Here is a 23,962-nt window from a genome sequence, read left to right on the forward strand (position 1 = left end):
CAGCAACAGCGCGGAAGTAAGGGCAGCAGTATCGCAATGCCCCCTAGAGTAACCTTGCAACCCCTCCACCCCCAACTCCTTTTTGGGTCAGGATCCCTAAAAATCCCCTGAAAATTCAGATTTTAATAGCTGAAATCATGAAATTTATGATTTTTTTAAATCCTATGACTGTGAAATTGACCAAAATGGACCATGAATTTAGTAGGGCCCTAATTATACTCCTACAACTTAAATCTATTTAGCATACAATGATTATATACGACGTTAGTTAATCATAACATCACACAATAAATGAATGATAAAATGAACCAATTAGCTACACGTTCCAAAAGAGGCAAGAACAAATAGAAGTTTGGGGACAGATACCTACAGCCATGTTTCATTTGTTGGAGCAAATGAACATGGAATTGGTTCACCAAATGCATTAGTACAAGGATGTTGTATTTCAGGAAAGTAAATTCTGGGGAATCAAGAATTCAGGACATAAAGTGCAGTGGAAATGTGACCAAAGAGTGACTCTATGCCACAAAATGACAGGAATAGCTGTACCAATGGGTGATAGTGAAAAATGAACCACAAGATTAATGTCACACATTTTTCTAACATGCACCCTAACCACAGGGTGCATTATGTGCATAAATACTAATGAGACTAAAAGGAACTATAAACAGCCTATGAAAAATGGGGTACCCCAATATTCTCGGGGGACACTGCAAATAAGGAAACAGGGTGGACTCCTTCACGCACATGCACGGACTATATGTGTAGTCAGTATCACAAGATAAAAGAGGGCTCCCAGATTGGGTAAAATGAGTTCCCTAAGGGAAAACTCCAGCAGGAACCATCCCTCTACTGATTATCAATTGGCAAGGCATCCATCAGACCCTCTGAATATCATTAAGGATGTGAGTAGGACTATATTTGTAACTTATGCATAGGTCTCTAGAGGATTTCTATATGCTTGGGTAATCATAACTTTAATTGCAACTTACTTGTAAAACACAGACTGGACAGTGTACTTGGAAATCTATGTGTGGTCACTACTACTACCCTTGGTCTTCATGTGTTCATAGAGGCTCTAAATCTAAAGCAGGTAGCAGAGGTGACTTTCATTCTGTTGAGCTTGAAACTGTAGCCACCAGAGCCAACCCCATGGTGGTGTAATACCACATTACTAAACTCACTTTAAATAAAATAAACGGCTACAAGTGTGAACTCCCCAGCACAGGGACTAACTGTTTTTATACAGTATCCAATACAATAGGACTCCAATCCTAATTAAGAGAAATCCATGTGTAATTAAGTTACCAGATGTCTTGTCAGACAAAAAGGAGACATTTGCCCTCTCTCTGTGGTAGTATGACTTTCAAATAGTTATCAGCCTCGATACCAAGAGTTTTCAAAGAGAGAAAAAGGATGGGTGGGTGAGGTTGTGGCCTGCAATGTGCAGGAGGTCAGACTAGATGATCATTATGGTCCCTTCTGACCTTAAAATCTATGAGTCTATGATGCTGCTGTAGCCTACTACCTAAAGACAGCACTTTTACTCAGGGCTACATATCCAAGACACCACAAAGCATGTATTTAGGCTCTCTTGCACAACAGTTTTAAGTGCACCTGGCTAGGGAAGTGAAAAAAGAGCAAGTGGGCTAAAAATCATTCTATCCAATATTGAGGGAAACAGATAAGTGAACCAGTCCTCACTCAAGAGTTTACAGTATGCAATATGAGTAATCCTAATTGTAGCTCAGATATATATGCATGGGGGGGGGGGGGCAAAGAGAATGGGAAAAGGCTATTCAGTGATCCAAAGTTGGCTGATTACATGATCTTTCCTGTGGAATGCCATATCAAAGAGGTGGAGCAATCTACCAGCACACTTACCACAGTATGTTTTAATGACCAAGTGCATTCACATATGTTATTTCAAATATTTTCATGTCTCACAAATTTTGTTCCAAAACAATTCTCTGATGCAAGATTTTATTTTTTACCTATATTGTACAGTATGTAAAATTCCATTTTGAACTATTGTTATACCACTGTTTATTCAAAACCATTCAGAGAGCTCTTTATAATACTTCATGACAGTGCCGTGTTGGAGGGGGGGAGGGAAGAGGAATAGAGCATACATTGCTTCAATTTACGTATACAAATTTTATTGCAAGACCTGTAATTTGTAAGTCTACAAGCAAACACACAATGACCTGTGACAGAAATGCTTCAAAACCAGCACAAACAGAAAAATTTAACAGTTCATTCAACACCAATGCCAAATAAAAGTGACAAGGGACTCCTCAATAGCCAAACAGGAAGCTTTCCAAATATTCTCTCTCCATGAGCAAACAAAATCCTCCATACTTTTGGTCCAAGATGTATGTTTTAAACTGGCAGACATATGGATGCAGTTGAGTCTATGAGCGAGTGTACTTGCCCCAGATATGCAACATAAATACAGAAGCAATAAAGAGGAGACTCATAACCAAAACTGGAACAGGACCACTAGAAATAAAGAAAAAAAGTCAGTTAATCTCAGCAATACATAAAGACATCTTGTTCAGAAGATTAGGTAGAACCAGCCAAATAAATTACTCAAATACACAGACTTAATACCAAAGCTCCTTCCTGCTCTCACCCCACACCCCCGACCAAATTAGTGATGGGATTATTTTGTCATCTATTGCAAAAGCTTTAATACAAACATTACTGGAATGCAGCTTTTAGTAGTACAAGTTAACCCTTTCAGTTTAACAGAAAGAATCATTTTCTCAGAATTGGTATCTGCCACATTAAGTTGGAAATCTAAGATTTAATTTTTAATACCTCAGTTTTGAATTGCTGAAAGGATATGGATGCTTCCATTTGTACTATAATAATTACAGGGAGTATTTAGTCACTCACTGCTAATCACTTGTTGAAAACAGGATCTTAATACTCTGATTGTAAACTTTATCGCCACATTTTTCAATTCAGGTTTCCGCCTCACATTCTGGTGGGTCTGCTACTGAGTTAGTGACCTGAGCATACTTGTACACAGAGAATAAGAAACAATAGAGTCCCCTAGCAGCTTGTCAAACTTAGGTTCAAAATCAGAATATTTTAGCTTGGGAAGTAATTTACAGCCAACTCTCCAGTTTTTAAGAAATGAACAGGATTTAAAATGCAGCGAGGCAACAGATATAATCATTTTTCAAGTAGGCTTTTTACAGTTACACCAGTTTCAGTTTGATTAAATTTACTGCAAGTGACACTGAGGAGAGGAAAAAAAAAAAAAAAAAAAAAATCACACGTGGAAGTTCTGTCCATTATCAGATCTTTATCTAAAACTCCCAATCTGAACTTCGTGTTGGAATCTTTCATGCTCACTAATTCTATTTTTAAGAAATTATAATTAGAGTATTTTTTTTTGGAAATCTTCTCATACTTTCAATTTTAGACTGTGTTAAACTGGCTGATCTATGCAGTGACTAGTCCAAGCAGGTTAACGTAAGTGTTTCATTACACAATAAAAACACCATTTTCTTACTGTGCATCTCATAACTAGGGCTGTCAAGTGATTAAAAAATTAATTGCGATTAATTGCATGATTAATTGCACCGTTAAACAATAATAGAATACCATTTAAATATCTTTGAATGTTTTCTACATTTTCAAATATATTGATTTCAATTACAACAATACAAAAAGTGTATAGTGCTCACTTTCTATTTATTATTACAAATATTTGCACTGTAAAAAACAAAAGAAATACTATATTTCAATTCACCTAATTCTCAATTACTGAGGAACAATCTCCACTCATTGATATATTTTGCTTTCCACAACCAAATCTCTGTACAACTTTTCATGAATGATGTATACGAGTATTCGGATTCCGATATCTAAACTGTATTGTTAAATCTATTCACCTAAATTTGGGTTATTGCGGATTATGTACTCTATGTATCATATGACTTTTAAAAACAAACTTTGTATTTGTGGATAATCTAAGCACTATACCCAGATGTACAAACACTCTTTTCCCAACCTATGTATTATATAATTTTTAAAAAATTAGCTTTAATAACACTTTTACATCTGGCATGTAAATTCCTTGTAACGCCAGCTACAGAAGTGCCATGCAAATGCCTGTTCTCGCTTTCAGGTGACATTGTATATAAGAAGCAGTCAGCAGCACCTCCCGTAAATGTAAAACTTGTTTGTCTTGGCAATTAGCTGAACAAGAAGTAGGACTGAGTGGACTTGTAGGCACTAAAGTTTTACATTGTTTTGTTTTTGAGTGCAGTTATGGAACAAACAAACTCACTCTACATTTGTAAGTTACACTTTCAGGATTGAGATTGCACTACAGTACTTGTCTGAGGTGAATTGAAAAATACTATTTCTTTTGTTTATCATTTTTACAGTGCAAATATTTGTAATAATAATATAAAGTGAGCACTGTACACTTTGTATTCTGTGTTGTAATAGAAATCAATATATTTGAAAATGTAGAAAAAACATCCAAAAATATTTAATACATTTCAATTGGTATTCTATTATTTTAACAGTGCGATTAATAGCGATTTTTTTTTAATCGCAGTTAATTTTTGAGTTAAACGCCTGAGTTAACTGTGATTAATTGACAGCCCTGTGCATTACACAACACTGTACTTGATTTCCCTTTATTACAGGAAGCACCATGACAGATTTCCAAAAGTATGATTCATGCTATAGAGTTTTTATGATCAAGCAGATCTTACTTGAACACAATGTAAAAATTAAACTGAAGCAACTGATCTCTTTCGCGCTACAGTCTTCAAGATTTTTCAACTCGTCAGGCAATTTTCTGATTCACAGGCTTCTGAACATCCTCATCTCATAAATGAGATGTTTTAAATCATAATTGCTATCTACTATGCATAGCCCAATTTGGCTTTTTGTGCAGAATCCTGAATTTTATATAACAAGATATAGATATGTAGATGTATTTAGCAATCAAACTAAGTGTAAATATGCAATATATTTTAGTTTGCAATTCCACAGTGCAATTCCATAGGAAACGCTTAGCTAATCCATCATTTCCCCCCCATCTTCAGAATCTACATCCAGACCCCAAAAGTATAAATATGAATACATAAAATTAATGAAGCTCTAGGTTCTTCCACAATCATAAAAAAACAAAAAACAAAACACAAAAACTAAGAGGAACTCCCCACCAATATATCTGATTTGCCACTTGAATCAATAAATCATTCTCACCCTTATTAAAATACAAATCATCTTCAGACCATTCCTATTTCTCATCCTCTCCAAAAGTACAACAGGTGATCTATTCAGTGAACAACTATAATTTATCTACCATATTTCAGTTAGGACAGATTGGCTCTTCTACATGTATGATGACAATCAGAGACTATTTTCTCCAAAGCTGATTTCTAATTGTCTCTGGTCTCAACAGAACTTTTTATTTCATTTTAGACTTGTCCAGAAGCCTAGCTTAGTCTTAAGTTTTTTAAACAGTGGGAAATATTGCAAAGCAGTTTTGTTCTTATAGTCTCAGGATCAATACCACATGAAATACTGGTTTGTTTTTTAAGAGCCCATTGATGTAAATTCACAATCAGGAAGATTTACAAAACTGATCGAAAACAGCTACTCCTACGGGTAAATGTGTACATGAAAAAAACAAAAAAAACAAAAAACAAAAAAACCACCTCTCTCTCAACTGACTAAACTGAATTATGACAAACACCATAACCAAAAAGAGTGTAACAAGACAGTCCCATGGTCATTTATAAAGGATTTTGTGTAAATGTATGTGAAACATGAAGATAAATTTAAGTTAAGATTATTAAAATCCTCTGGTGGGAAAGAACTTTGCCATATTGACAAAGACTTATGTTTTTTTATACTGGCATTTTATGTTTTTAATCTTACTTTGGTGCAAGTACATTAGCATATAGTGGCAGGCAAAATGGACCTCCTTAAAGCGGACAATTTTGTTATGGGTTCCCTCTTTATGAATTTGCATGTGACAGAAATCTTATATAAGCCCTGTCTCTTCATAAATATATGCAAAACCAAAGACTCTCAAGTGCATTAGTCTTCATGGAAGAACTTGGTACCTTACTAATTATCACTGTTAAGAAGTACTAAACTTCAGTAAAGAAAAAGTGTACTTCAGAAAAATTAGTAAACATCTGCTACATAAATTACAGACTTCATTATGCCACGACGGTAACACACAGGAACATTACTGGCTACAAAGAGACCAAAAAGCCTGCTGCTATATTCTACAGATTTTACAGAACTGATTACAAAAAACCCCAAAACAAACGACACCTCTACCCCGATATAATGCTGTCCTCGGGAGCCAAAAAAATCTTACCGCGTTGTAGGTGAAACCGCGTTATATCGAACTTGCTTTGATCCGCCTGAGTGCGCAGCCCCCCCCCCCTCCCGTGGAGCACTGCTTTACCGCGTTGTATCCGAATTCGTGTTATATCGGGTTGCATTATATCGGGGTAGAGGTGTACTCAGTACTGACAAATCATTACATTTTCCATTGCACTTCCTCCAATCCCATGGAAGGTGAGCCTAGGAGATCAACCATTCTCCCCATCAACACACACGCTTCTTCTCACCCTCATTAAAGCTCAACATTTTTTCTAACTAGCCAGATGAATTCCTTAAGAGTAACAACGTTAAATAACCACAGCAGTGACTCCATATCTAGAGCTCCCTGCAGTCAATAACATTTGAAGTCAACTTGGATTTTCTACCAATCTAGTTTTATCAGAACCAAACCATTCTGCTCAAGATTTCTATTACATAGTCATGACATTCTCACAGTGATCAGATTCAGAGTGCCACAAAAGGAGGGCAACAAGTCTCAAGCGAACTATTGTGCTCTGACTATCCTTCCCATTAAAACATTCCCCCCCATTCCCTTAATAGCCAAGACATTTTCAACTTTAGCCCATTGCTCCTTGGTAACACTCACAATCCAATTTCAACAGCTCGTTTTCTTGTGTTGCTTTAAAAGGTTTGCATTTAGTTATTTCTCCAATTAAACAGGATCATTTTCTCAGGACAAAAATCCACTTGGTTGTCCATCTTTTAATTGTTACTATTCTGGATTTAAATGCAGACAATAAAACAATGCAATATATTTCAGTAGCAGAACTACCAACAGAGTAAATATGTCATTTCACATGAATGACATTCTTTCATCATAATGAAAAACTAGTTATGCTATTTATGGCTGAAGTAGCACTTTCCTTTTAAGCTGTTTACAGTGATTTAGAACTCTTCCTAAAATGTTTAAGCCTTCAATATTTCATGTTTGTTCCTCAACAGTAGTTGATGTTATTTGAGACCACCCACAGAAAAGGTGTTTCAGGCGTTCAGTGAAACCGTTCAGAAGCTATTTTGTATTCAAACTTGGGATTTACTTGGACTATGGTCCACACACCAGGGAACATGCTTTTTAAAAAGGAACCTCTGCTGAGCCACTGAAGAACTGCACCTGGGTGCTGCTGTGCCAGTGTAGTCCCAAAATAATAAGGGTTCTTCAACCAGAGTGAAAGGGAGAAGCGCTTCAGAAACAGGGCCTTGAAGTTTGTCTGCTGAACTAGTGACTAGCAGAGAACACGGAGCAGGAGTTGATGAAATTTTGATGATGCAGGTCATAACTATGAGGCAGAGAAGGGGACAGCACTGACCTGTGTATACTGGAGAAGGGCTTATGTTATTGAGTAGTGACCACTAACACTTAAAAAGGCGAGACATCAAAGGTTCATGAGCGAGTTTCTTTGTAGTGGCTGTTTTGACCATTCTCCCTTAGATCTAAATACTGTCACCACCACATGCTGAAAAATTCCTCACTCAGACATCAGAGTTCATATCTTTACTAAAATTGTCTGTGGAGGTCAGAAACAGGCATAGAGAAAAGAATAATTTTTCCTTCTGGATAAGGGCTTTGGTCATTTTGATGAGGTTGGAACAAAATCCCTTCTATCAGGGTTGGCAATTTCCTGGGAAAAACTAGTTTAGGACACAGTGCTGGTAAATACCAGCTTAAACCAGGAAACTGAGGGAAACGATATTAGAATATACTAATGAATATTACTGAAAAATATTTAGCAATTTGATAATAGTTTTGCAGTAATGCCATCTGTTTAATTTAAAATTAAGGAAAACAAAACAAAACAAAAAAAGAGCCTCAATCAAAAGCTGTATGCTATTGTTTGAAACAAAAACTTCTTAATCTGGGAATTTCCCCTTTATTTAGAAATCAAGATGAGATTTGTGTAGCAAAGAAGGGGAATTCCCAGATTCAGAAGTTTCAGTTTGTTTGAGGTAAACTGCCAAACTAACTGTCCAGGCCAGTACTCTGTCTCTATCTGGCTCAAGTGCAACTGCTGTAACTGAACTCTGAGTATAGAGACTCAAGTCAAAATATTTCAACATGAGCAAAGGAGGAAGATCACCTGACACAATTCATGGTTATTTTGAGAAAGTTCATGAAGATGGCAAAGAGAGTCTTTGACGCAGAAATTGAAAGAAAAAGTGAGTGGGAAGACAGACCATATGAGGAAACATTTTGCAACATGCAGTGGAAAGAACAAAAACACCAGAACCACTGACTCTGGCTAACTGTATGCAAGTATTAGAATCAGATTCTCAGTGCGAAGGTCCTGTTAAAACTGCACTGCCAAATTCATCAGAAGAAAGCCAGATCCAAGTCAGCCAAAGACTACAAGGAGAAATGATCATTGTTTTTCAACCACAAATGCATATGTTTCCAGAACTGAAACATAAGATATAAAAAAAAATTCTGTAATTTTCAAGTCTGGCTGTAATAGTGCCTTTTCTGTTATTGATAGGGCCCTACCAAATTCATAGCTATGAAAAATGCGTCACGGACCTGAAATCCGGTCTCCCCCCGTGAAATCTGGTTTTTTGTGTGCTTTTACCCTATATTATACAGATTTCACGGGGGGAGACCAGCATTTCTCAAATTAGGGGTCCTGACCCAAAAGGGAGTTGCGGTTGTGGAGGCTCACAAGGTTATTTTGGGGCGGGGGGAGGGTCACAGTATTGCCACCCTTATTTCTACGCTGCCTTCAGAGCTGGACAGCTGGAGACGGGCGGCTGTTGGCCGGGAGCCCAGGTTTGAAGGCAGAGCCGCCGCCAGCAACAGCACAGACATAAGGATGGCCATGCCATCCTTACTTTTGTGCTGCTGCTGGTGGCAGCTCCGTCTTCAGAGCTGGGCTCCCAGCCAGCCACTGCTGTTCTCCAGCTGCCCAGCTCTGAAGGCGCCACCAGCAGGAGCACAGACGTAAGGATAGCAGAACTGCAACCCCCCCCCCCCCCCAATAATCTTTCGACCCTCCCACAACTCCTTTTCCAATTACAACACCATGAATTTCATGATTTCAACTATTTAAATCTGAAGTTTCACAATTTTTAAAATCTAATCACCATGAAATTGACCAAACTGGACTGTGAATTTGGTAGGGCCCTAGTTATTGAGCATCAAACTTTTCAAAAAATGATCAGCTGCCTACGGTCAGGCTACAAAGCACCCAATCAAAAAAGCAGGTAGCAGGTGAACTGTTAGACACTGATGGCATGAGGGTGGAAGTAAGTAACAAATTACATGGAAAAACAGTTACACTAATGCAAGATGAGAAAAAGACGCCAAGTATAAGAAGTGATATAGAACAAGATGACGACAGTTTGGTGTTAGGATATAGCTATTCAGGCCTGTCTGCAAAGGTCTATACTTTAAGAATTTAGGTGTATTCTTATCACTAAGCTAGTTATAGAGGTATAAAAGAAAGAATCAAAATCACTGTCTGCCGGTGTAAGGGCCTTCTCTTACCGTGACCATCTGAGGCCCTGTTCTTAGGCTAGGTAAGGCCTTTGGCTAAGCAGCATTGGCAGCCATAAGCTGGGAAGTGAACGGTCACTTCCTCACATTCCAAACTAGTCACATTGAAATAAGGCAGTCTGGGGCTATTAGAAAGGTGATCCGATCTATTACCTCCAGAGAAAGGGAAGAGCCTAAAAGATTTAAAGAAAACTTAGTTTGATAGCATCCTGCCTGGCAATAACTCACTTATCAACAGCTGGGGTGTAAAATCCTCATTTCTGTATTATTCTATCACTGTAGTCTTCACTTCCCTATTGTTTGTCTGGTTCTGTGATTGTTTCTTTCTGCTGTATAATTGGTTTACACCCAACAAAATTAATTAAGGTGGTGGGATATAATTGGTTAAATAATCATGTTACAATACGTTAGGATTGGTTAGTTAAATTTCAGTAAAATGACTGGTTAGGGTATAGCTAAGCAAGTTTTACTATATAGTCTGCAGTCAATCAGGAAGTAAAGGGGGGGGGGAGAATGGGAATCATGTTTTGCTAAGGGGGAGAATGGGAACAGGGACACAGGCAAGGCTCTGTGGTATCAGAGCTGGGAAGGGGGACACTGAGGAAGGAAACTGGAATCACGCTTGACGGAAGTTCACCCCAATAAACATTTAATTGTTTGCACCTTCGGACTTCGGGTATTGTTGCTCTCTGTTCATGCAAAAAGGACCAGGGAAGTGAGCGAGTGAAGGAATAAGCCCTCTAACATCTGGTTACATATTAATGTGCATCACATTGGCTAAATCTACTTGGACAAGACCTTATACCAAGTGCTTTGATGAAACATTGTAGATTTACAAAAGTATTTTCGTAATCACCATCAGCCTGGAGCCTGGTTAAAAGAATACCAAGGATCTGTAAAACCCCAAATCCGTGGTGACATACGATGGAACAGTCAAATAACATGCATGGAAACCTATATTAAAAACCGGCCACGTTATCTCAGGATTGCGAGCAGTCTTGAGGAAGAACTTGAAGATTGATTATCAGTTATACTGACCACTAAGAGTTTTCCGAAAAGCAAAGAACTTGATCAGTCAATTGAAAGCAGCGGTTGTGGCACCTGACACACTTTAAAGGGACACATCAACAATTGCTGTTGCGTGCTAAGTATGGTTGAACCTAATGATAAATGAAGATCTTGCACCACCGTATAAAGCAAAAGTACACAAAGAGTTCATGAGGCAAGTATTCATGTACACATGTTGGCCAACCTCCTTCATCCAAAATATGCAAGAAAGGAATTGTCAGCTTAAGAAAAAATTGCAAGGCAGTGATTACTCAGCAAAAAAACCCTCCACTTTCTGCCATATATACTTGCATTTAAAGTAGAAGCAGCTCTGTATCAAAACAAAAAAACCAATATTTTCATCTGCTATCAAGGAAAAAGTTTCCCCTGTAATATGGTGGGGAAAATCTGAATGCTGATATTCTATCTGACTTAATAGAATTGGTGGTGCAATTTCAACATCCAGCAAGCACAGAACTAATCTTTTCAAACATTGAATACATCCATTCAAATCTGGAGAACGGGCTTGGTCTAGCCACAACTAAAGTTGATCTCCTGCTACAGAATGCAGTATGCCCAAGTGGACTTCAACCAGTTGTCTGCAACTATGCACGCTTCTGATTGCTTAATGCTTCAAACCTGAAACTCTGCATTGTCGTAATTTTCATCTAATCAAATGTTTTTGACTTTTGGTTACATAACAATGAAAACTGAAATTAGTTGACATGTAACTTCCTTGAGAAAATACTGAACCAAACTGTACAACATTCCAATGTTCAGTATTATAATTATATACACCTCTACGTCGATATAACGCCGTCCTCGGGAGCCAAAAAAAATCTTACTGCGTTCTAGGTGAAACCGCGTTATATCGAACTTGCTTTGATCCACCAGAGTGCGCAGCCCCGCCCCCCCGGAGCACGGCTTTACCATGTTATATCCAAATTTGTGTTATAACGGGTCGCGTTATATCGGGTAGATGTGTACTATTATGCCCTCTGCAGTTTTACTTTTTATTTGAACAATTCTAAATTAATCTCTGAATCTATTGCCTCATGTAACCACAATTTGAATATGTAGCTAAGAGGTGTGCATTAATGAAACAGTTTTTAAAATGCCTTAAACTAGGACTAACTAGTTTCTCGCTGGGTGTCAAAAACCACGATTTTACCTGGTAAAAACCTCCCTGCCTTCTGTTTCCATGTGACAAGGAAACAGGCTTTTTCTTTCTATTTCTTGACTGTATTTGCCCATCACCGAAGCCTGGATGAGGGTGGAAGGAAAGAGCCCCTTGATGGTGGGATCTATCACTTTTTTGGAAGGGACGAGGATATCTTGAAGAATGTCAGGAGCGCCTGCAGAAGTGAGAAATCTATAGGTCTAAGTGTATAGAAGAAGATGGTTTGTGAATGGGATGATATTTTAATAGCTCTATCAGAATGGCCTTTTTGTTTTAGATTGCTTTTGCTGCTTGCTCAGGAAGCTCTCTCTTTTACAGCCAGCTGCAGCACTTAAGAAGGTGCGTGCTGAAGAGATGGTGTAATGGGCAAAGGGACTGGTTGAGATCGCCTGCGTTTCTTCATCCCTACAACAGAAGGCCAAGGAAAGACAGGGCTGAACCACTAAAACAAATCTCTGACATAGGCGTGAGCCAAGGCTGAAAAGGTTAACCTTGTAACACCAGGGTGTCTTAAAATGTTCTTCAATTCATTATGTTTAACTCAGGACCTGTGGTTAATGACCTCTTTAGCAGTGAGTTGCTTCTGACCATGTGTATAACTGCAAACGGTACATATTGATGTGTAATGTTTTTTGGTATTTCTGCAATGTGTTTTTATTGGCATAAAAAAAAACAGAAAAACTGTAGATAATGAAGTCTTAGGTCCCAAGCCTACAACCACTTATGCATGTGCTTTAGTACTGTGAGTAACCCCTCTTGATTTCTGTGGGAATGTTTATGGTATACAAGAAAAGCACGTGCATGTCTGCAGGTTTGGGACCTTAGAGAAAAACAATTCAAATAGTCATCTTGACTGTACTGTGTTAAACATCTACCTACAAGATTGATCTTTTATATTTTTATAACCAAGTCTCCTCAAGGCATTCTTTCTGATTTATCTAAGCAATTGTGGTTTTTCCACATTTTCATGCATAATGTGCAGATCAGAACAAATGACTCATGGAGCCTGGATTACTATATATAGACTTAAAATAACACTGTCACCCTCTTGCTGCTTTTTGGACTTACACTTTGAGCCCAGGGGAGTCTTCCGTGTAGAACCTCCACATGCCACCGGTGCCTGCTGACGTAGTACGGCCTGCACTCCTAGTCCCACAGCTAGCGTTTTTCCTGCGAGGGAAAGACACGGGAATCAGAACCTGCATTAGCAATCAGCTGAACACTCCAACCACCAACCTTTCTAAGAACTCACTAAGAAACCCCTCACCCCACACAACCTGTTTCTGGTCTCAGACTTTGGCCCGAAGTGACCATGCTCAGAGCTGGGGTGAGGGCCACAGGGCGATGCCAGGCTCGGTTCAGAGCATGGTGAGAAGTTAGCTGACACCCCCCCCCCCCAGCCGCCCGCTCCCAGCCTGGCACCGGGGGCAGCGATGCCCATCGAGGTTTCCCCCAGCTCAGTTGTCAACCCCGAGGCGGGCGGGCGGGGGGCAAGAGGCGGCGCTATCACGCGGTGTCGCCACCGGCGGGCGGTGTCTCCATCGGGCCGAGGCCGGGCGGCGGAGCCAGGCTTTACCGAGCCCCGAGCTCGGTGTCCGCCCCCGCCCGGCTCCCGAAGTGGGCGGCGCGGCAGGTACCTTTGCCGGACGGTGGATCCCGCAGCTCGAGGCGCCACCGCTTTGCTGGGGGAGCGGCTAGAGGCGCCGACATTGGTGCCGCTGGGGTTCGGGCCGGGCTGCGGAGAGAAACAGCGCGTGAGACGGGACCAGCGCGAGCCACGGCTCGTAGGGGGGATCGGGGGATCGCGCTCTCACCATGGTAGCGACTCTGGGTTCAGGGAAGCGCGCGCGGGTGTCAGAACTCTGCCGTCTCCAAAATTCGCTGCGGCTGCTGCAGAGATATCCCAGGTCCAGCTGCCCCGCCCCTAGGACCGCTCGCCTCCTGGGCCTGCCAAGGCCCCGTGGTTGACTAGGACACTGCCTGACTCCAGCCCCCTCTGAGGAGACAGTTTCCGGAGCAGCTAATCGAGCTCAGGGCTCCCGCCGCCAGAGTCCTGGCCCCTGCCTGTGCCCGAACCCCGCCTGAAACGGAGACACCACAGGACGCACGGGCTAAGATAACCAGGCAGCGCCGGGACACCTATGGGGAACTAAGCTGATGTGTCCCTAGCTGGTAGCAAAGCGAGAGGGCGGAGCTGCGCATGCGCTCTCCGCACTGACACGTGGAAAAGCCCAGATCCCAGGATCACTGGTTCGCTCAGAAGAAGCGGGCTCCGCCTCCTCTCCGGCGGATGTGAGCCGGAGGGTACCGGCGCCAGCATGGCAGGAGGGCTGGGCTCGGGCCCGTCTGTGCTGTTCCTGCACCCGGACCTGGGCCTGGGCGGCGCCGAGCGGCTGGTGGTGGATGCGGCGCTGGCGCTGCGGGCGCGCGGCTGCCGTGTGCAGATCTGGACCGCGCACTACGACCCCGCGCGCTGCTTCTCGGAGACGCGCGGCCTGGCGGTGCGGAGTGTGGGGGATTGGCTGCCCCGCAGCCTCTTCGGGCGGGGCCACGCGCTCTGCGCCGCGCTGCGCATGGCCTACGTGGCGCTCTACGTGCTGCTGCTGAGCGGGGAGGAGATGGACGTGTTCGTGTGCGACCAGGTGCGGGGGCGGGGCCAGTAGCACGTGCTGGGCCAAGCGCGAGGAGCTGGCGGGGCCGCGCGCCACTAACGGCCGGGGTGGGGCGGGGCAGCGACCGTTACCCGGGGTGCTCGCGAGCCCGCCCCGCGGTCACAGCTCGGGACGAGCCTGCCCTGCCGTCCGGTCGGTCTCCGCACCTCAGAGCCCGGCAAGGGCCCACTCCCTGCTGCTCCGAGCCTGGGGCCGCGCTCCCGTGGGGGGGCCCTGCGGCGAAGATCCGGCACCGAGGGAAGTAGCAGCTTGGTGCAGCCCCTGGCCCGCCCGGGGCCTTCACACACCCCACCTGCGAGGCTGGGGCCTGGCAGCCCTGCGGAGCCCCGGGCGTCAGGGGAAGGGGTTAACATGGACCCTGAGCTAGTAGGGCACTGCTGATGTGCCTCCCGTAGCTGGGAATGGGCTTCAGCCCCGGTACGAGCACAGGTTCGCGCCCACGTGCGGACCGTGTCGGCACAGTGCCCTGACGCGGTGCCCTGGTCTCTGCCTATTGGTAGCGTAGGTGGGGCTGAAAGTCGCACAACCAAATGTTTTGCTGGTCAACGAGGGAAGGAGAGATTGCAAGGAGCCTGCCCTTTGGGTCACCCCTCCCTAGAGCAAGGCAAGCATGAGTGACGGTTTGTCACCATCATCTGAAGTCCCCCTTGCAGAAGCCCATAAGTGATAGTAAACACAGATTCATTAAAATTGACCAGACACCCACATTTTCCTCACCCTTAAAATTTTGGTTTTGAATCCATAGGTGTAGTTTATTGTAGAAACTGGGATTAAATAGACAAAACTTTCTCTTATTCTCACCCCCACCTCTTGGTTTATCTAGGTGTCTGCTTGTATCCCAATTCTCAGACTGACCAGAACTCCTAAGAAGGTTTTGTTTTACTGTCACTTTCCTGATCAGCTTCTGACCAAGAGAGAATCTTTTCTTAAACGCATCTATAGAGCTCCACTTGACTGGTTGGAAGAGTATACTACTGGCATGGCAGATTGCATTGTTGTCAACAGCAATTTTACAGCAAATGTCTTCAAGAATACATTTAAATCCTTAAATCACATTAAACCAGATGTCCTATACCCTTCCTTGAATGTCAGTACCTTTGAAACCATTGTTCCTGCAGATATAGCTAGTATAATTCCCCAAGGGAAAAAATATTTGTTTCTTTCAATCAATAGATTTGAAAGGAAAAAAAACCTAGCATTAGCTCTGGAAGCATTACATGATCTTCGTGGAAGGCTCGATGCTCAAGAGTGGAATGAAGTTCATCTAGTTTTAGCTGGTGGTTATGATGAAAGAGTTTTGGAAAACGTAGAACATTATGAAGAGCTGAAGACTATTGGGACCAAGCTTAATATTAGCGAGCAAGTCACTTTCGTGAGGTCTTTTTCAGATGAACAAAAAATCTCTCTTTTCAATAACTCTCTGTGTGTGCTTTATACGCCAAGCAATGAACACTTTGGCATAGTTCCTTTGGAGGCTATGTATATGAGATGTCCAGTTATAGCAGTTAATTCAGGTGGTCCTTTGGAATCTGTTATAAATAATGTTACAGGATTTTTGTGTGATCCTCTTCCAACACAATTTTCTGAGGCCATGGAAAAATTTGTGAGAGATCCTGCCTTAAAGAATACAATGGGAGCAGCTGGAAGAGCAAGAGTTACAGAAAAATTTTCATCAGAAGCATTTACTGAACAGCTGTACCAATACATATGTAGATTTACACAATAACAAATACACTCCATAGTGTAATTTACTGCTTTGTCATGTTTCTGATTTGTACATGAGACAGTTAGTTAAACTAACATCTAGGCTAGTGCAAGGATGCTGAAATATTTAGAAAATTTGAATTAATCTTTAAACTACACTTTTGATAGTATGTTTCATGCCAGTTGCCACAAAATAACAAGATTTTAGTTGAGGTTAGATTTGTTTACCACTGACTACATTGAATTTTTGCTGTGTTTCATGTACTCGAAAATATTTTAATAAATTTATTAGACTTCCTAGTTTAAACTGGGGAAAGTTAAAATTATGGCAAGTCTGACTTCAGGTTGTATAAGATGATTAACTTTCTTATTTAACCTTTCTTCTCTACACTTGCTATGAATTAACTTTACAGTGCAAGTCTTTTGTTGTAATACTCTGCACCCTAATTTTCCTTTTGAATGAATTTCTACTGAAAGGCTCTGCCAGATCTCCACCAATTCTGGTGTGGATGGGGTCATTGAAAATACAGTGAGCTATACATATGCAATAAAGTCCCAAGGGTGTTTTTTGTTTTTTTTTTTTTAAATGCCAACTAGTGGTCTGATGATCTTGAACAGTCTTAAACTGTCTATTTGTCTGTGAACTCCTGTCCTTAATGTCATAATCCCAGTAATTAGCTGTTGTTCTTGGAGCAGTAGCAGAGGGAAGAGAGAGAAAGAGGAAACCAAGGATGTCAAAATCCCTCAGACAAAAAATGGGGCCAACATTTAACCCCATTTCTCTCAAAAGTCCCTGAAATCTTCTTGAATATCAGCCGTTGTACTAAATGTCTACATCTACTGAATTAAAGTGCTACATTTCATTTTGTCTATTAGAAGCATTTCTTTATACAGTTTTCCTTTGCGGATTTGCTGATCCCCCACATAACCAGGTAGATGTGTGGAAAAAATCTTGACATTTTTCTTCCATTTCTTTTAAAGTTGTATCTCATAGTCTTGGGTTGTGCAAAAATGGTAATTTGAATGAATATTTCCCACAATCAAAATGTCAAAAAATGAGTTTTTAAAAGAGAAGGTAGTATGTTTGTATGGTCCATCTCTGCATAAAAGTTCAGTTATGCCTTTTAAAACTAAGATGGTGGATGAAGTCATAGTGAGAAAAGTGTACAGTCCTCTGTTTTGGTTTTTAGAAAATCACACAAAGAACAAATTAATGCATGAAGTTAAAGAACAGCCTTAGATATAGATTCTGCAAGCTTCTCTGTGCAGGGAGATTTCAGTGTGGAGCAGGCCTTAGATATGTTTGATACATTGTACTCTATGAGAGCCACTATATATCAGAACATCACTTGAAAAGATTCTAAGGGACTGTATTTTGTTAGTGTTATAGTGGCTTGCTAGAAATTTGCTTCTAAGTTTATATTTTATGCACTGTATACAAGCTAAAGTTGTATTTTGGTCTGAAATCCTATTAAGGGGGGTGAATATTAACTCAGTAATCTGAGGATAAGGAATATCAGATTTTTATAAATACCTCAAATCATTTTACTGATCTTCGCTGGCCCAATTCACTTTATTGAACTTTGTCCTATATGGTTTTTCATCTACAATATACTATTTGTATGTGATGGAATAAAATTGAATTTAATTTTGTAAATGGATATGTAACTTGCATAATTCGCTCATTCTCTGAGGTTTAGGTTCTGTACTTACTCTGTATGTGCTCTCTGTGTATCATAGTGTGTATACACTTTTGGGATAGTTAACCTTTATTCCAAGGTGTGTCTATAAATTCTCCAAATTTTAGAATTGAATTGCAGTTTGAATTATGCAGACATTTTAATCTTTCCATTGTTAAGACTGCAGCCTAGATCCTACTGTAACACATTTTGTTTTACCCTTCCTCACTTTTTAACTAAATAAAATCCACTGGAGGCTGCATGCTGCAGTAGCTAGGGCACTGGAATGGGAGTCAGACAACTTGGATTCTATTTCCAACTCTGCCACTGATATGTGAAGTTCCAGTAAGCCCCCACCATGCTGCCAGTAGTCTGCTGTCCCTTAAGCCTCAGCCTTCCTTCTTCACCTCTTTTCCATTCACGGACTTTTTAAGCTGACAAAGTTTAAACATGCAAAGTTTTCAGAAGGGAAAAATTCATCCCTTTAAAGTAACAGTGAACGAGTGAAAAGGACTTATAAGAGGAAGAAGGGGAAGCTGGTCTCTAGTGCTCTGCTAAGCAGGCACCTTTTCCAATGAACTGAGACCTTCAGGAGACAATTGATATGGATGGTGAGAGAGCTGAAGAGGAGGAGAAAGTTTGGGGTGGTTGGTGCCTATTTCCACACAAATCCAAGTCCCTGCTGCATAATTTAGGTCTAATGAATCTTACAGGGCCTTGACAATAAATAACATTGAGTGTTAAGTACACCAATATCTACTAGATAGCATTCATTGATGGCAGCTTCAACTTTAAAATGATTAGCATTTTATTGAACTCACTAATACAAGTCATGCAAACTTGTCAGTGGTGTATATATACTTAGTTGAAATTGTTTGCTGGACTTTACACCAACCATGGTACGATGTTGCATCGGATTTTCACTGACAGTTGCAGTGATGCTGGGGTGATGTATTGCATTGCGTATAAACTGTTACCGTCTTTCTGTGACAATTGCAAAGCCACCAGGGAATAGTTAATGTAATGAGAATTTAATTACAAAGTCCCCTGGTATCTTTAAAAAAAACAACCTTATGTTTTCAAAATTTTAAGATGGACTCTTGGGAGGAAAAGGGCTTTTTCCTGAAATTTTGAAGGAAATTCAGTTTACACTTTTCCAGCTCAAAAGATTTTAAATAACTTATTAGAAACTTCAAAAAATTTCAAAAATATTTTCTTGTGTTCTTATTTCCTAAAAATAAATATTTGAGGAATTAGTAAATACTTCCCCCCATAGGGTGTCAGTTTTCAAGCAAAAGGAAATTTTCACAGCTAGTATTTTTCAAAAACCAGGAATGAAGCCACTAATGAAAAAACGTGTAAAGGGCTAGTATTTTTAGTATGAAAGCCAAAAGGAGGAGGGGAAAAAAAACCCATGTCAATTCAGAAAATTTTTGTTGTCAAAGCATACGTCTAAAATTTCTGTGTGCCTTTTCATGTAAAAAGCATTATGTGAGCAATACATTTGTCAGTGGGTGTGAGCAGGTATAACTTCTCATTCCCATTGGTTTAGGCAGGAAAAGCTTTGTAGGTACAGTGATTCCTCTATCAGGACTTACACACTCACTCACTCACTCACACTCTCTCTCTCTCTCTCTCTCCTCCCCCCCCCCTTTGTTCTGTGTTGCCACTTCTCAGACAAGAATTGCCCTTGGTCTCTATTCTCTCCATGCTAACCCAAGTCTATGTGATACTTCTCACATCCTTAAGGACTGTTGTGGAACTTGACTCAGCAGACCCAATCTATGGCATACTTATAAAATCAATAATGGTCCATGCTGAGCTTTCAATCATTATATGGCTACAGCATCTGGGATGGAGCATGGACCAAGGACTTCACACTTACCTTTAAGTGGGAAGGCCTATAGCATCTAGAAGGGAAGGAGGTCCTGTCCCAATTCAGCTCAGGAAGCTGTTGGAATTGAAGTAGTTTAATTTAACATAAAAATAACAGGAGTACTTGTGGCACCTTAGAGACTAACAAATTTATTAGAGCATAAGCTTTCGTGGGCTACAACCCACTTCTTCGTATGCATCCGAAGAAGTGGGTTGTAGCCCACGAAAGCTTATGCTCTAATAAATTTGTTAGTCTCTAAGGTGCCACAAGTACTCCTGTTATTTTTGCGGATACAGACTAACACGGCTGCTACTCTGAAACCTGTAATTTAACATAGTGTTCTCATCCAGGGATTGAAAAATTTCCTTGACACCTACTAGCCCATTTGAAAACATCTGTCACTGAGCCTCTGAAATCCCACGATCCCTGCAATTTAAAGGAACAAAACATCTGTGGACTCTTCATAACTGTAGCATTGTCAATCAACTTTCTATTAAACTTTTTACAAGTACATTTCTGTCTCCTGATCTTTTATTATATTGTTTCACTCTGCTTTATTTCCTATTACGGATCGTGTAGCTTTTTATGCATTCTCCACCCATCATATCCTTTTGCTCCCCACTATGCTGTCTTCTGTTCTCTACTGTCTCTCCTACACATTATGTCCCTCCCTCTTTATCCCCAAGCAGTTTTCTGTCTGTCCTATTGTAACAGGGCATACTCACCTCTCATGAGCGCCCCCTTGGCCGAGTGTGTGTGGCTGCACTCTCTCTGTCCCTGCTCTGGGATAGAGCGGTGCCCCAGGACTCCTCCCGGGTGACAATGTCTTCGCTTTCTCGGTCTTTCTGGCTGCAGCTCTCCAGCTGGGCCACTGCAGTTCAGTTCCCTCTCTGCTGTGCCTCAACGTCCAAGCCACTTCCCCCCCACTTCCTTCTTTTGTAAGAGCAGCAAACCCATGACCACTATTTACCAGCTTACTTATTTGTCTCAGGAAGAGAAGCCAGCAGCTCCAGGTGATGTGGCCCCAGTCAGCCCACTCATCCCCTCCAACTTTCTCTCTGCCATGAGTTTTTCAAGTTTTGCTGTTATGCAAATAGGGAACAATCCAGTAAATACTACTGAGTGCAGAGATTGCTGCCAGGACTACTACTTCTGGAAGTAAGTACTTGTGATGGGCAATAAGTTGTTTGTAGGATCAGGACCATAAATATACTGTAGGCTGCGAGGCTGTCCCTCCCTGTCAGTCTCTGAAGGAGGCCACACCTCTTCACTGTCACAGACCTGTAAAAGTGAGTTCAAAGGGGGGAATTAGCTACACCTAGTGCTCCAGACCTCCTCACTACACTTGCACTGAAAAAATAAAATCAGTACCTACAGTAGTTTTATGCAACAATACTTTATACAATGAACAGATTTCATCACATAAATACTTGTGGTTTATATGCTTTTTAACAAGAAACACTTTCATGGGCTGTATCCTCCCGCAACAGCTGCCAAAGACTTCTCTAGCTGAAGTCTGAGGAGCTGTTACTATGCTGCCTACCAATCTTATTAAAGGACCCTAAACCCTTCAGAAACCTGAAGACAAGTTTACTTGACCATAAGACTGGCCATACTGGATCAGACCAATGGTCCAGCTAGCCCAGTATCCTGTCTTTGACAATGGCCAGTGCCAGATGCTTCAAAGGGAATGAACAGAACGGCAATTTCAAGTGATCCATCCCTTGTTGTTCAGTCCTAGGGCTGGTCTACACCCAGCCGCTAGTTCGGCGGCTGGGGATCGAAGTTCTGGGTTCGACTTATCGTGTCTGGCCTGGACGCGATAAGTCGAACCAGGAAGTGCTCGCCGTCGACTGCGGTACTCCAGCTCAGCGAGAGGAGTACCGCGGAGTCGACGGGGAGCCTGCCTGCCACGTGTGGACCGCGTCTGAACCGCGGTAAGTTCGAACTAAGGTATGTCGAATTCAGCTACGTTATTAACGTAGCTGAATTTGCGTACCTTAGTTCGACTTGGGGGGTTAGTGTAGACCAAGCCCTAGTGTCTGGCAGTTGGAGGTTTAGGAACACCGAGAGCATGAGGTTGCATCCCTGACTATCTTGGCTATTAGACATTGATGGACCTGTCCTTCATGAAGTTATCTAATTCTTTTTTTAACCCAGTTATACATTTGGCCTCCTCAACATTCCATGGCAACAAGTTCCAGAGGCAGACTGTGCAACTTGTCCTCAGCATTCTGCCTGAGGAAAAATATGTTTGTCTTGATTCCCTCTCTCTGCTCCCCCACAAGATCTGCCTTCCTTCCCACATCTTGTTCCCTCTTGCCTTGCAACGAAGACAATGGCTTACTCCAACATCCCAAGAAAATCTGAAATAGAAAGAGCTTCACTTCTCGCCTGCTGCCAGCCTTGTCTTCCTACACAGGGTCAGTTGAAGCTCTGCATCAATTGTTCCCTGCCCTGTCTGTCATGATGTGCATATCTAGCCATTGTTGGTGCCCAGCCTAGAGATGGCATTGATAACTAGTAGGAAAGGAGAATGGTACACTGGAAGGGTAGCTCTAGGGAGAAAGGAGGATTCTCCTGGGGTGCAAGCATGAATCCAATGCAGTGCCCCTTCCCAGCAGATAGAAAACTTTCCTGATGCCCAGCACAGTGCCACAAACTAAAAAACCTGGAGATTAGCTAGTCCCTAAGGCCTCCTCTTCACTAGGCTAAAAAGGTGTGTTTTTAATTTGAGTTAACTCACTCAAGATAAAATCCTAGTGAAGAGAAGGCAATTTGTAGTTTACATATGTTAACAGATAGAGGTAAAGAGTAGGCTCCCTCACAATCTGTACCTTGACCTGCTAATTCATCTGCAAACTACAAGCTGCATTGTCTTCCCTAGGATTTTACCTTGAGTGAGTTCATGAGTTAAGAACACACCTTTTTTTCCTAGCAAAGATGAGGCCTCTGTGAAATTCACACAGGAATTATGTGGTCTTCCAAGGGTGAATCAGTAATCTATTTTATTATGATTAAACACTTCCATATGAGTCAGAGCTGTTCCATGGACATCATTACTGTGGGGAAATTCTCTGCTCACTCAGTGTTTTCTGACTGACATCACATTCAGCAGCCGAAGGTATCTTGTTGGCTTTCCTCTTTTTTATTTTCATTTTTCCCCTTCTTGTCACTATATAATGCAGAGGACCCAGTTCAGCATTGCCCTGCGGCCCCTTAGTGCTCCCATTCCCCCCCCCCCCGGTGCAGGGAGCCTCTGTACTGCCACCACAGCAGCCCCACACCCACCTACCCCAGGCACAGAGGGGTGGGATATGACAGGCCAGAGGAGAAAGGGGGCAAATCCAATGATGCAATAATTCATGTCTTTCATTTCTTCTGTAGCAGTAGATGCTGACAGTGCAACATTAATCAGACGAGCAGGACAGGTAATATGTAGCAGCTCCAATTTCTGATTGAGTTTAATCTCCTGTGCAAATTTAGCCGTGTAGGAAGAAGAATCTGTGTTAGTTGGGGCCATGTTTTCCCAAGTTTGTTGGTACATCTCACACATCTCAAACATACAGTTATTGCTGCGTCGACTAAACGGGTGTCAGCCGAGGGTATGAATGTCACATCAGCACAAAATAATGTGGGTTTATTCATTTTGAAGTCAAAAAATTAAAACAAAAGGCCAAGAATTGGACAGTCCAAAGCATCAGGAGACTCATCAAAAATCAGACTAGACACCACATTTCCATCAATTCATTCCATCAGTTTAGATATAAAGCATCATCATTTTCTTCCAGGTACTTATGAGTGAGGCTGTCTGCACTAGGAAGGGTTTTTGCTGCTGGACAGTATTGTCGCACAAAGTCACCAATAAGCCCCTTTGCAATTAACTGCGGTTGTCCAGCGAAACAAAGAGCACACACAAAT

The 23,962-nt window shown here is 41.7% G+C and overlaps 2 protein-coding genes across 2 annotated transcripts; one reads left to right on the forward strand and one right to left on the reverse strand.

Annotated features, from left to right (window-relative positions):
• Positions 1 to 1,970: 1,970 nt before the first annotated feature.
• SEC61B (SEC61 translocon subunit beta) lies at positions 1,971 to 14,054 on the reverse strand. Its single transcript, XM_065398333.1, has 4 exons — positions 13,925 to 14,054; positions 13,748 to 13,845; positions 13,179 to 13,280; positions 1,971 to 2,502 (listed from the first exon to the last, which is right to left on the reverse strand). Exons 1-4 carry the CDS (start codon positions 13,925 to 13,927, stop codon positions 2,415 to 2,417), a joined length of 291 nt encoding a protein of 96 aa, XP_065254405.1. The 5' UTR covers positions 13,928 to 14,054; the 3' UTR covers positions 1,971 to 2,414.
• Positions 14,055 to 14,428: 374 nt separating this feature from the next.
• On the forward strand, positions 14,429 to 17,347 carry ALG2 (ALG2 alpha-1,3/1,6-mannosyltransferase). The gene is made up of 2 exons (XM_065399181.1): positions 14,429 to 14,752; positions 15,606 to 17,347. Exons 1-2 carry the CDS (start codon positions 14,429 to 14,431, stop codon positions 16,506 to 16,508), a joined length of 1,227 nt encoding a protein of 408 aa, XP_065255253.1. The 3' UTR covers positions 16,509 to 17,347.
• Positions 17,348 to 23,962: the final 6,615 nt, after the last annotated feature.

The sequence above is a fragment of the Emys orbicularis genome, chromosome 2 (assembly GCF_028017835.1).
Source record: "Emys orbicularis isolate rEmyOrb1 chromosome 2, rEmyOrb1.hap1, whole genome shotgun sequence".
NCBI lineage: Eukaryota > Metazoa > Chordata > Testudines > Emydidae > Emys > Emys orbicularis.

What these genes read in the sequence shown, in the direction of transcription:
- SEC61B (XM_065398333.1), bottom strand. An exon ending in GGATCCACCGTCCGGCAAAG is followed by an intron (nt 13,281 to 13,747) that starts GTACCTGCCGCG and finishes TTTCCCTCGCAG; the next exon opens with GAAAAACGCTAGCTGTGGGA. An exon ending in GACTCCCCTGGGCTCAAAGT is followed by an intron (nt 2,503 to 13,178) that starts GTAAGTCCAAAA and finishes CTTTATTTCTAG; the next exon opens with TGGTCCTGTTCCAGTTTTGG.
- ALG2 (XM_065399181.1), top strand. Translation starts at nt 14,429, where the DNA reads ATGGCAGGAGGGCTGGGCTCGGGCCCGTCTGTGCTGTTCCTGCACCCG. An exon ending in ACGTGTTCGTGTGCGACCAG is followed by an intron (nt 14,753 to 15,605) that starts GTGCGGGGGCGG and finishes TGGTTTATCTAG; the next exon opens with GTGTCTGCTTGTATCCCAAT.